At 51.2% G+C, this 12,825-nt stretch overlaps 1 protein-coding gene across 1 annotated transcript; it reads right to left on the minus strand.

Moving 5' to 3' along the window:
* Positions 1-9,757: 9,757 nt before the first annotated feature.
* Positions 9,758-11,818, minus strand: Sppl2c (signal peptide peptidase like 2C). The gene has a single exon (XM_038329097.1). The coding sequence runs from the start codon at positions 11,816-11,818 to the stop codon at positions 9,758-9,760; it is 2,061 nt and encodes a 686-aa protein (XP_038185025.1).
* Between the last annotated feature and the right edge of the window lie 1,007 nt (positions 11,819-12,825).

Genomic DNA, 12,825 nt, shown 5'->3' on the forward strand with positions numbered 1-12,825 from the left:
TCTCTCCCAGAACACTCAGGTGGTTAGATAGTTTGATTTCTGTGGTCAAAGGACTAGGGGCCCCATTTCCTGCTCTTGCCTGGAAGTCACTCTCTATCCTGTCCACAGACCCTTTCCCAAGGAGACACTTTGTTCACCTTCTAGGTGGGCAACTTTAAGGGTCTCTCTCTCTCTCTCTCTCTCTCTCTCTCTCTCTGTTTTTTTTTTCATGACACGGTTTCTCTGTAGCTTTGGAGCCTCTCCTGGAACTAGCTCTCGTAGACCAGGCTGACCTTGAACTCACAGAGATTGTCCTGCCTCTGCCTCCCAAGTGCTGGGATTAAAGGTATGTGCCATCATTGCCCAGGAAGGATTATTGTCTCTTACCTCTAAACTTTCTTTAATTTTTTTTTAACTTTTATTTGATGTGCATGGTTGTTTTGCTCACATGTATATCTGTGCACCATTGTATGCCTGGTCTCCTCTAGAGGCTAGAAGATGTTGGGTCCCCTGGCATGGGAGTCACAGAAAGCTGTGAGCCACCATGTGGGTGCTGGAGCTAGAACCCAGGCCCCTGACAGTCAGTGCTCTTAACCACCGAGTCACCTCTTCAGTTCCACCTTGAAACTCTCTTTAAAGAGCTCACGTGATTAAGCCAGGCACACTGGGTCAGCCTCTCCTTTGTTTCCCTCAGAGGCAGCTAAGAACTCGCCTTGTGTCTGTGAAATGTCTTCACTTTGCCCCATGGAGGCATCATTTCATAGCCACAGATTCTGCCTTGCACCCAAGGGGAGAGCCTTACATGGTCAAGGACACTGGTGGGTGGGGTGGGGTCACTTGAGAATTCTGCCTGCTGTGTTTGCTCCATCTTTGTTATCCGTTGAGTCCGGCTGCTTAGACATTACACCATGAGGTGGTCTGAAAGAAAATGACCCCCAATGGGAGTGGCGCTAGGAGGTGTGGTCTTGTTGGAGGAAGTGCGTCACTGTGGAGGTGGGCTTTGAGGTCTCATATATGCTCAAGCCACGCCCACTGAGTTAGTTCACTTCACATTGCCTGCATATCAAGATGTAAAACTCTCGGCTCCTTCTCCAGCACCATGTCTGTCTGCACGCTGCCATATTCCACCATGATGAAGATGGACTGAACCTATGAACTGTAAGTCACTCAGTTAAATGTCTCCCTTTATAAGAGTTGGTGTGGTCATGGTGTGCTGTGGGATAATGCTCTCATACACTGTAAAGATTTGTCATTAGTACTGGTTTAATAAATTGCTGATTGGCCAGCAGCCAGGCAGGAAGTAGAGGTGGGACCACCAGGCTAAGAGAATTCTGGGAAGAAGAAAGGCAGAGAGTCAGATGCAGAGGAAACAAGATGAGAATGCCTAACTGAGAAAAGTTACCAAGCCACATGGCTAAACATAGATAAGAATTATGGGTTAATTTATGTTGTAAGAGATAGTTAATAATAAGCCTAAGCTAAGAGTCCAAGCAGTTTATAATTGATAAAAGCCTCTGTGTGTTTCTTTGGGACTGAACAACTGCAGGACCAGGCGGATCAGAAAGTTTTGTCTACAATGGTGTCTCTTCACAGCAATAGAAACTCTAAGACACACTGGAGGCTTAATGGAGAAAGCAAAGTCCGAGGTCTTTACTGTCTGGCTCTTTTCTGTAAAAGCGGCCTCTGCGCTAGAGTAATGATGCTTCCAGTAATGGTTCACAAGTAATCATCCAAATGACTGAAACTTAGTTCAAGTTTTAGACTTAGTGGGGCTGGGCCTGGCCTAGGAATATGCATTTTAAGCAAATTTCATCCAGGTCCGAGGCTGCTGGATCTAGGACCATATTTCCAGAACCACTGCTCTCTACAGCTGGAGAATTGCTATGCACACACTCACCCTGGGCAGGAACCACCGTCACACCATCTGACCCTGCTCTTCTTGGCCTCACTTCAGCCTCGGCTGGTTGAATCACAGGCGGATCCAAGAGTCAAGGGCCCAAAGGCTCATCCACGGCCAAGATTAAAAGCCTGGCCAAATGGTAAACCACAACCAGGCAGAATCACTCTCTCTTGAGATTCTGAGAGCTGGATTGCATAAACTCTGTTGCCCTTGGTGATGACCCCTAGACAGAGATGCAGGGATGTGGAGTCAGGGACAATACCTCCATGGACCAAAAGCAAAATGAGAGGGAGACTGTGTTGGAGGCCAGCTTGGGCAGCACAGTCTCCCACCTTAAAAAAAATAAAAATAAAAAGGTTGGAGATGTGATTCAGTTGGTAGAGTTCTTGCCTGCACAAAACACTGAGTTCAAGCACAGCCAAGTGAGGTGGGGCACACCTATAATCCCAGAATAAAGGTAATAAAGGCAGAAGCAGGAAGATAAAAGGTCAAGGTCATCTTTAGTTGGCTACATAGAGAATTTGAGGGTGGACTGGGCTACCAGACCCTGGAGAAAAAAGGAGAGAGCGAAGAAAGAGAGAGGAGTGGGAGGAGAAGAGGAGGGGTTGAGAGAGGAAGAGATAAGCAGAGAAGGGAGACCTACCTGTGCCCTCCACTGTGGTGAGACCCTCTCCGTGGTAGACCAGGTTCCAAGTTTCTCTCCAGGACCTTGGACAGTACCCAACATAGCTGGCCTGGTAACCACTGGCGGCACTTCAGCGAAGATTCAGTGTGGGATCCAGGACAAAGTTCTGGGCCAGCAGAACCTCAGAGCATGGGTATGGAGAGGGTGAGTGCCTAAGACCCACGTAAGAATGACTCAGGGCCTCAGCGGCTCCTGGGAGGTAAGTTTGGCCAGGGCAAGAGACAGAACCTGGATGGCTTTAAACCCCAGGCTGAGGGGCGGGGACTGACTTGCTGGGCAGGCACCGGAGGGACATAATAGACATTTGCTGTATTTTTTAAAACAAGGATCCTAATGGCCTAGGAAATGGTACAGCATCTAGAAACAGGCTTTACATAGTTTGTTTTGAGATAAGTTATTACTACATAGTCATGGCTGGCCTGGAGCTTGCTATATAGATCAGGTTGGCCTTGAACTCACAGAGATCTGCTTGCCTCTGTCTCCCAAGTGCTGGGCTTAAAGGTGTGCACCAGCACACTTGTCTGGGCTTTATATTTTACAGAATTGAACACATAATTGCATGTGCCTTTGAGGTCTGTCTGGTGTCTGGAAACGTGCATATGATGTATAAATGATCAGAGTTGAGTGATTAATAGAATACTTATCACCTCAAACAGTTATCATTTCACTGTGAAGAGAACATTTGAAGATTCTTCTTGCTATTTGGAAATATGCAATCTATTATTAATGTCGTTACCCTCAGTGCCAAAGGATACCATCTGTAACTTGGGAGCTGTGGTCCAACTTCTCTTCATCCCCCCTTCCATCTATGGCTTTGGCAATGCAAAGGGTGTGACAGATCCCAAAGAGTTTTCCAGAGCAGGACTTGCAGGAGACAGTTACTGACCAGATACTCTAAGCTCTGGAATGAAGAATGTTCCCTTGGGCTGGAGAGATGGCTCAGCGGTTAAGAGCACTGGCTGCTCTTCCGGAGGTCCTGAGTTCAATTCCCAGCAACCATATGGTGGCTCCAACCATCTGTAATGAGATCTGGCGCCCTCTTCTGGCATGCGGGCATATATGCAGGCAGAATGTTGTATACATACATACATACATACATACATACATAAATCTAAAAAAAAGAATGTTCCCTTAACAGACCAGAGTATGGAAGTAGACATCCAGCCTCACAGGAAGTTCGAGACGTCCAAACCGAGACTGATACAACTTTCCGTCATATCAAGTTAGCGGAGCTGCTGCTGGGGACGATTTCTGTCTCCTCCATGCCCTAGCTCACGAGAGGAGAAGCTGGCATGGGCGATTTGGGAAACAGTTTACTAAAGTGCATTGGGAGCTTAAAGACTTTCACATCCTGGTTCTCTGGAAATAAAAAAAAAATCACTAGATCCATCTTACAAAAATTGCTTCATGCTGTAGTTTACAGCAACCTGATTCAAAATGGGTAAAATATTTGAACAACCATTTCTCCAAGGTCGGTGTGCAAGCGGCTATGGAGGACCAGTTCTAGAGAGAGGCAAGCCAAGAGCACAATGGACAGCACTTTGTACCAGGGGATGGCTTGCTGGATGTCCGTGGTCAAGCTGCTCTCTCTCTCTCTCTCTCTCTCTCTCTCTCTCTCTCTCTCTCTCTCTCTCTCTCTCTCTCTCTCTCTTTCTCTCTCTCTCTCTGAAAAGTTCTGGAAGGCCTTTGTGATCACCATGATTTTGAAATCCCCCTCCAGCCATTTGGTGGGTGGGGGTCATCCCAGGAGAGGCGGGGAGTAAGGCTTGGGCTTGCTCTCCTAGACTCTCACATCAGAGTGCACCCAAATGAGCATTCTCAGACCAAAGGCACAAAGATAGAGCGTGCACTTGAAAATACTGCATGGGGGCTCTCATCTCCAGAGGCAGGAGAATCATCAGTTCAAGGCCAGAACCTGTCTCAAACAACAGCCACATTGGGAGGAGTTTGTTTAGGAACAGAATTAACTACCACAGCTGATGAGTTCTCGTGAGTTTGGAGGTGCACACACTAGGGCAGGCCTTGTGGAGAAGCCTTCGCTCCTGAGAACACTGGCTCACTGTGGTCTGTGGGCAGGCAAGCCCCATGTGGAGTAAGGATTGTCTTTAACCGTCTTCACCTGTCTTTACTCGCTGTAGTTACTTCCTCTCAGAACCACAATGCCTTCCCCAGGCTGCTTTCACTCCCTCACAAATAAGATCCTAAAGGGTCAATCCTGGACAACTGGGGACACCACAACCCTGTAGAGTGACTTTTTATTTTATTCCAGCACTTGCACACACATATATTGACCAGCAGGTGGCAGCACAGGAGCACACAAACAGGGTTGAAGGCTAAAACAGCAGCAACGATCTGGTTGTTCTGGTAAGTCATAGCAACGCCTCTTCCTAGTAGTAACACCCATACCATCCACACACTGCCTCCAGGGAAGTGGATACTGGGTAAACTAACTGGGTGCCATCTTGGAAACCTGCTGACTTGGCTGGTGTATAACACACCACCTGCCATACTAAGCTGCTCTAAGCGTGTAGCAAGTATCAGCTGTGTATCTGCATGTTTTAACTTAAGCAAAGCACAGGTACGTATTATCGGTCCATTTTACAGAGGGCAAAGTAGGCTCACCGGGAAGGCTTCACTCGTCCAAAGTCTCAGGGTAAAGAAAAGTGATGCCGGACTTACGATCAGGTCGGGGAGACAGGTTTAGCTGCGTCCTCCCTTGTTCCCTAGCTGGAGAGGCGCCACATCTCATCAGGTGAAAAACTTCTCATTGGGAATGCAGAGTTGGTGGTGTCCACATCTTTTGAGGGGAATGAGATAAGGGAGCAATGGGCCTAGATCTTTCCTGGCGTGGGGGAGGCATATGTTTCCAAAGAACTAGGAGGTGGAGGAAGGGATTTGACTCCATGTGTTGGACTGGGAGGCAGGAGCCTGGAGTTCAGTCCTTTTTCTGTTGACTACAGCAGGCCCTGGCTTTTTCTGGGTTTTCATTACATCCCCAGGTCCTCACTGGCTCTCTGCTGGGAACCCTGGAGTCTATCACCAAACTCCTTAAAAGGATCAAGTCGAAGGCCTATGGAGCGCTGATTGGGATTAAATGAGGTCCCAGGGAGAAGCAGATGCAGCCTCGGCATGGAAGTGGGCCACCTGAAGCCTTGATTGATATCTTGAGGCTCTTGCCATGGCTCCTCCTCAAGTCCCACAGGCTGGACGATACAGGAAGCAGAGGACTAGGGGGGCTGCAAACCCACATCCAAAGAAGTGGGAGCAGACCGCAGCTAGGGTCATTACCCAGGCCTGCCCCCAAGCCTAGCAAGAGTCTGAGTAAAGGCCACTGTTACAGGCCATGCAAAGTACAAGGGGCTGAGCCCCAGTGCCACTCTTGGCTAGTCATTAGCTTGTTCTCCATGTACCAGGGACTGGTGTCTCCTCCCTGCTCAGACAGATATCCTCAGAGCCTCCAACTGCATGAGCGAGGAAAAGCCCAGTGGGGGAGGACTGGCTCTGAGGGGAGCAGGTTAGACTCTCTCTGTGTGTATGTGTGTGTGGTAAGGTATATACTAAGGTGTGTGTGTGCGTGTGCGTGTGCACATGTCTGTTCAAGCAATATAGTATAGCACTCATGTATGCTTGGGTGTGTGCGCACAGATGCAGTTTCCTGTGTCTTTGTCTTTCCAGCACCCAAGTGGAGTCAGCCAGCTCTAGGCTGCTATGGAAGAACATGGCTTGGTCCAGCTACTTAGGCTGATCCCTTTGAAGTTGACTGGCAAAGTAATGGGGGGCAGGCAGATAGAAGGAGGTCTCTGGGTCAAAACAGCGCCATCCAAAGAGTGGCAACTGCAGCACTGAGATTTCTGACTGTGCCAAGCACAGGGTTCTGTTCATTCCCAGATGGCCTAACACTGAACACAAATGTCAAACCAGTTGATGCTACTTTGTCCTTTTAATGGGTAAAAATATTTTATGTCCCCATAGTACCAGCTAACAAGGGGGAACATTCATCTACATCACAATTGGTTTGACAACTACTTTCTTGAGCACCTATGATGTATCAAGTCTAATACATGATGAACAGATAAAATTAGTCTTTGCTTTGGTGTCAAGTGTATAGGGCGTGGATAAACCTTACTGGTGGATTGGTGATGCTGACTCAATTCCTCCTGTCTAAGGATTGACCAGTAAAGTCTAGTGGCGCCTGTACCTCTGGGGAGGGACTTGTGGGTCCAGGGCCCTGGCAGGGGCATAAATCTATGAGAAGATGGTTTGGATATATATGCCAAAGCAGGTTGGGGGCTGCCCTGGGTTCTGTACCTTGAACTTTTGTCTATGTCTTCTCACCCTGCATAGTGGGACCAGGGCCCAATTTTCAAGAGACTCAGCTTGAGGCGGAGGTGGGACACTTCAAACACGTAGACACCTGGTCCCACCGAAGTACAGATCAGAACATGGGGCTCAGGAACTCTTACTTTTCAAGCGTGTCCCCGGCTGAGTACCTGATAGGCAGCCGAGTTTCTGTGTCTGTGTTTAAACATCCCAGGCTGCGACCGCGACTTGGAGTCATCGCCTAGACCCGCTTGCAGAAGGCAGAGTTGCTGTGGTAGTTCTTTGATGGAAAAATAGAAAAGAAAGGAAAAGAAAACAGGCCCTGGGCCTCTCCTGCCCCTTCCCAACCCAAGCACAGCAGCTCGGCACGTGCAGGCAGGCAATCTAGATGAGTCGCACACTCAGGCTGTGGTTCCTTTGCCTGAGCCTGGGATCCCAGATCCCAGAAATGGGGCTCAGAGGAGTCCTAGGAAGAGAGGCCTGGGTTTGGGGAGACACCTGCGGGTGGGGGCATGGAGCACAGTGCGGAGAGTCAGTCCATAGTGAGTTCTGGAGCTCAGGTTGTTCACACAAAAACGTCCCCAAGGCATCCTGGGGAGAGAGGGGATAGAGGGCTGCACCCAGGGGAGCTGGGTTTTCATAGAGAGGAGCTGGGGTGGCTGCACTGGGGTGTCTGGGACATTGGTGACCACTGCATGCTAGGTTAACTCCAGTGTGGGCCTGTTCTCCAAATCCCTGTGGGTACGTCTCTGTTCCAACAGCACACACTAAGCAGATCTATGAACGGCTTCTGCCCACCCGGACTCTGGTAAACAAGCAAGGTTAGTCGCCCTGACCAGACACTCCTCACGGTTCTGCTCCTTGAAGGCCTGTGTCAGCCTCGTGGCTCTTGCACCTGTGGTGGCTGGCCTTTTCAGAGTTTCCTGCCACACTTGCCCCGGAGAGGAAGCTTCCTGCCTGCCTCCCACTCAGGGTTGAGGGGGTGGAGGCCTGGACTCTTTCCAGCCCTTCCTTTCAAGGCCTGGCAGGGGTACAGCCTGCCCCGTGGGTCCAGTGATGCAGGCCAGCCATGGGGAGGCTGCCTGGGCTGGGAATGAGCCAGGACCTATGGCGGCCCCTCTGTCCAGGCCAGATGGCCACTGGCTGCAGTGGGAGGGTCTGCCAATACCTCAGGTCAGAGTCATGGCTCAAGCGTTTCACCTTATCCTGTCCACTGTGTCTGGAGATACTGTTCGCTGTGATATGTTTCTTCCCTGAAAGTGGGGTGGGCTCTGAGATGCCTGTGGGCTCTGACCGAACTCCAAGAAAAAGGCCTAGAATGGAGATCTTTCTTCATGGAGACATGCTGTCCTTCACAGTTCAAATGAGACTGGTGTCTAACTCCTTCCTTCCTTCCTTCCTTCCTTCCTTCCTTCCTTCCTTCCTTCCTTCCTTCCCTCCCTCCCTCCCTCCCTCCCTCCCTCCCTCCCTCCCTCCTAACTTCCTCCCTTTTTTTCTTTCCTTCCTTCATCCAGCAAACAGAAGCCAAATACCTATGACACTCCAGGCTCTGTACTTGGCTCAGAAATATACCTATGAACAAGAGGACAAAGTCCTCGCCTGCACAAAGTTGGGCTCTACTACAAAGGACAAGAAAACCAAAGCGTAACGGGTATACTGATGTGAACAAGGCCTGAGCACTTCATGAAGGAAGGACGTAAGTCTGTAGCTCGTCCTCCCTCTGGGTGCTGGTCACCAGACAGACACCTTTTCAGACCTTCAAAGAGTGTACTGCTCATCCTGTACTATAAATAAGCAAGTTGAGCACGGAGTAGGTCAGTCTCCACTAAGTGACAGACTCTAAGTCAGTGTGGGGCTGAGGTCTCCAGCTCTATGACTCTAACGGCTCTGCAGCACTGCCTCTTGGGACATTACCACCTATCCCCACCCCCAACAGGGCCTCTTTCAGAAGACCTTTCCTCACTCTTTGGCCTAGTTGCTTCTGATCAAACAGCTTTTAAACATACCACATAGTCTAAAACCAAGTGGAGTCCTAAGGAGGTCATCCTGTCCATGCCCCTTCTTCAGAGGATACAGTACTACAAGCCACATTATATGCAGATGGCATCTCAGAGTCCCACAGAACCCTCTCCTCATGCAGTCAGTGGGAACTGGCCATGTGCGCTCCTGGCTTTAGGTTGTTGCCTGCCCTATATTCTCTACTCTTGCTCTTCTTCCAGATGACAGAGCACTCCCCCTGTGCCTGCTACCTCAGGAGACATGCGGCAGGGGCATGTTCAATGTCTCAGGGATGGGGCTGAGTGCTCATGTCTGGGCCTTGAACTGAGGGGTTCAGCAAACCCACGTGAGCTAAGGTTGGAAGGAAGCCTCACGATTTCCTGGGGTTGGGGTGTTTCTGTGACAGGAAAGGCATCCAGTAGAGGGAACAGCATGTGCAAATAGGGAAGTAGAGGATGTGAAGGGAGCAAGAAGCCATATGGGGTGTTGATGTCGGAGATGGAAGAAGGTGGATGGGTGGCTGTGTGCCAGAATAAGCAGTCGGGGGTTTTGGCTTGAGGAGCCGGACAGGCAGGGAAAGGGCAAGTTGCTACCCAGGGAACTCTAGAAGGACAAATCTTGAGTGGACCTGTGAGTCACATGACTTTCCTGAGCCCCAGTTTCCCCTTTGCACAAATTGTGGGCACAAGCCCACAGGGACCTTCCCAGCTTTGCATAGACCTATTCTGAGCCACTGTTGTCTTACATTCCTAACAAGCAAAGAGACCCCAGAGGAAGATAGGAGTTTCTCTAATGCCCGATCTCTTATCCTGTCTAGCTTTGCTGTGCAGTGTTCCGGAAGCCCTTTGAGAGGTCCAGGTCCCAGGGAGCTCTGTTCATAGGGGAGCTTGGGTTGACATGCTCTTCTTCACCTTCAAGCCCTTTCTCTTGTGCAGCCCCATCCAGGGCAGACTGGCATCATGGACCTGAGCCTGGGTGTGGATGGGACCCAACTCTGAGGGGGGTGGCATTGGTGGGATCAGTGGTATCAACATGGCCAGAGGCATTAGCTCCTCCAGGGCCATGGGGGAGCCAGGGGGTAGTTCATCAGGATCCAGGTTGGCGTCGCTCCAGCCCTCGGAGCTCTCACTGTGGCCCTCTGGACTTGTGGCTTCGTCCTCCGATAGGATGACCATCTCTGACATGTCATCCTCAGGGTTGCTGTCTTGGTCAGTGGCCTCCTTGAACCCATTGGCTCTGTGGGAATCTGCCACGCCCTCCAGCTTCAGCTTGGAGCCTACCGTAGAAGCAATGCAGGACTCTGCCACAGGCCCAGCAGGTATCTTGGCTCTGCCCTGGCCAGTCCAGAAAAGGGTAAGCTCTTGGCGGCAGGCAGCCACAGCAAGGCTGGTGAGCAGGGTGCTGGACACTAAGTACAGCAGCGCAGGCTGGCCCATCTCCATGAGGACCATGGCGACGAAGGTAACCAGCAGGCCTACGGCATAGGCCACCGTACAGGCCACATAGTAGACCTGGCGAGAGTGGACTTGCATATCAAAGCGATGACAGTAGGCCACCAGGAAGCCAGGGACAACAATGTCACCAAAACCAAGGATGGAGAATGGCTGGTCACACAACGTCAAGGCTGAGAATCTCAATCGGGGCACTTTGAGCACCATGGGGAGCCTCTCATGGCTTGAAGAATCTGCCGGGCCTGACGCCACTTCCACCATGATGCTCTCCCCGGTCTTGGTGAAGAGGGGCGTGACAAAGACGAAGAAGACGTCGAAGGCCAGCAGGGCCAGCAGGAATGAGGTGCAGTTCTTGAGCGTGGGCAGCCGCACGCGCCTCAGGACAAAAAGGCAGTAGGCAACACCCAAGGTGTCTTGCAGGAGCCATGCCCAACTGTCCTCATTGCGGTAGACGACCCAGAGAAGAGTCACCATGGCACACAGGCCTGCCAGCAGTAGTAATGGCAACTTCTGATAAGTCCGGTGGCCAGGCAGTGCCCGCTGGTTTTGCCATAGGGGCAGGTGGTGGACTATGGGTGCCAGGCAGCTGTAGAGGCCAGTACTGGCACCCAGACCAAAGATTCCAATCATGACGTAGACAAAGCAGTCGTAGAAGAAGTAGAGCAGAATCATGACGGAACAGGACATGGTGAGCACAGCGCCTGTCATGGCTGGTGTGAAATCCACAGGCACATCTTCGTCGTCTTCCTCTTCCCAGGTCCTCTGGATCCTCTCGGCTCTCACTACTCGTGGCTGATTGCGACCACCAAGGCCCCCTCCTCCTCGGGCCCGGCGCCTCTGCAGCCGGTCTGCCTCCATCAGGCCGGCCCAGTAGCCACCTGCAGCAACCGTGCCCACAGCCAGTATGAAAATAACTGCCATGTTATAGTCAATGATGGGCTCTAGGGGAGCATACATGGCCACACGGACGTTGGTGTCACCGTAAGTGTGACTGAGGATGTCCAGCATGTCGGTGTAGCGGAGCACAGCTACTGGGGTGGTGAGAGCAGGCCGGGGTTTGCTGGGGTCCTGGGGCTTTGAGATGGGGTCTGAACACTGTTGATCGCCGGCCCGACTCACAATGAGCAGCCCGTGGACACCTTGGTTCTGAGCCAGCCAGCCCTTGGCATAGAAGCTGCAGTTACCACGCATTACCATAGTAGCAGTCTGGTGGAGGGGTCGCTGCCCGGGGGAGGTGTCCTGGGCCTGGTGGAAGGAGTCCTCATCTGGACACCATGGTGTCTTGGTGTCGTCGTACAGAGGCAGGAATGGGGCGTGGTGCAGGTCCCGGGGCAGGGTGACGTAGTCGGAGCTGTACAGGACACAGTAGTCTTTGCTCCAGTTCTTTGACACAACGCGGACCACACCGTATTCTCCCCGGGCCTCAGGGCTGAGGAGGAGGAGGAGGAGCGAGCCCATGGGGAGGAGGGTACCCAGGCACGCCATCCTCCTCAGCCATCTACTGTGTCCTCCCCAGGGAACAGCTGCCACAGCTCTATTCCCCTCCCAGGGGGGAGGGTGTGGCTCTTTGTCACAGAGTAGCTTGGCCACTTGTCTTGGAAACCAGAGCCACACCTAACTTGTCATAAAGTGACAAGGGGCACTGCTATAGGACACAAGCCCCTGTTAGGATCATGCTCCCAAGCCTGGAGCCAGTAGGGAGGTCATTCATCTGAGACCTTATCTTTGCCCAGGCCCCAGCAGGGCTAAACCAGGCAAGGTGGTAAGTGTGGGGTTGGGGGAGCAGAGATCCCAGGCAAGATTCTAGAAACAGTGTTTCAACTTTCCTCCTGCATAGCCTAGGCAGTCCAGGTCACCTCTCTTCTTTGGCCTGGTTTCTGTGTGTGTGTGTTTACACGTGTGTGCATGTGTTGTTGGTTAGTTATTTTTGTCAGCTTGACACAAGCTAGAGTTATCTGGGAAAAGGAACCTACATTGAGAAAAGACCTCCAACAGGTTGTCCTGTAGGTAAGTGTGAGGGGGGCATTTTCGTTCATTTTCTTCTTATTTTGTTTTGAGACAGGGTCTCACTATGTAGCTCTGGCTGTCCTGGAACTCACTATGCAGGCCAGGCTGACCTCAAACTCACAGAGATCTGCCTGCCATTGCTGGATTTTTTTTTTTTTTGATTAATGACTAATGCAGGAGGGCCCAGACCACTGTGGGTGACGTTACCCTTAGAGTGGTGGTTCTGAGTGGTATAAGAAAGCAGGCTGAGCACACTGTGGGGAACAAGCCAGCAAGCAGCACCCCTCCATTGCCTCTGCTTCAGCTTCTGTCTTTGAGTTCCTGCCTTGGTGATGGACAGTGGACCTGTAAGCCAAATAAACCCTTTCTCCTCTAAGTTGTTCTCAGTCACGGTGTTTTATCACAGCAATAGAAAGTAAACCAGAACGGTGTGCATATTATATGTGTCCCTGTGTGTGAAGGCAGGGCCCATCTGCTCTGCTTAG

This window comes from Arvicola amphibius, chromosome 4 (genome assembly GCF_903992535.2).
Source record: "Arvicola amphibius chromosome 4, mArvAmp1.2, whole genome shotgun sequence".
Lineage (NCBI taxonomy): Eukaryota > Metazoa > Chordata > Mammalia > Rodentia > Cricetidae > Arvicola > Arvicola amphibius.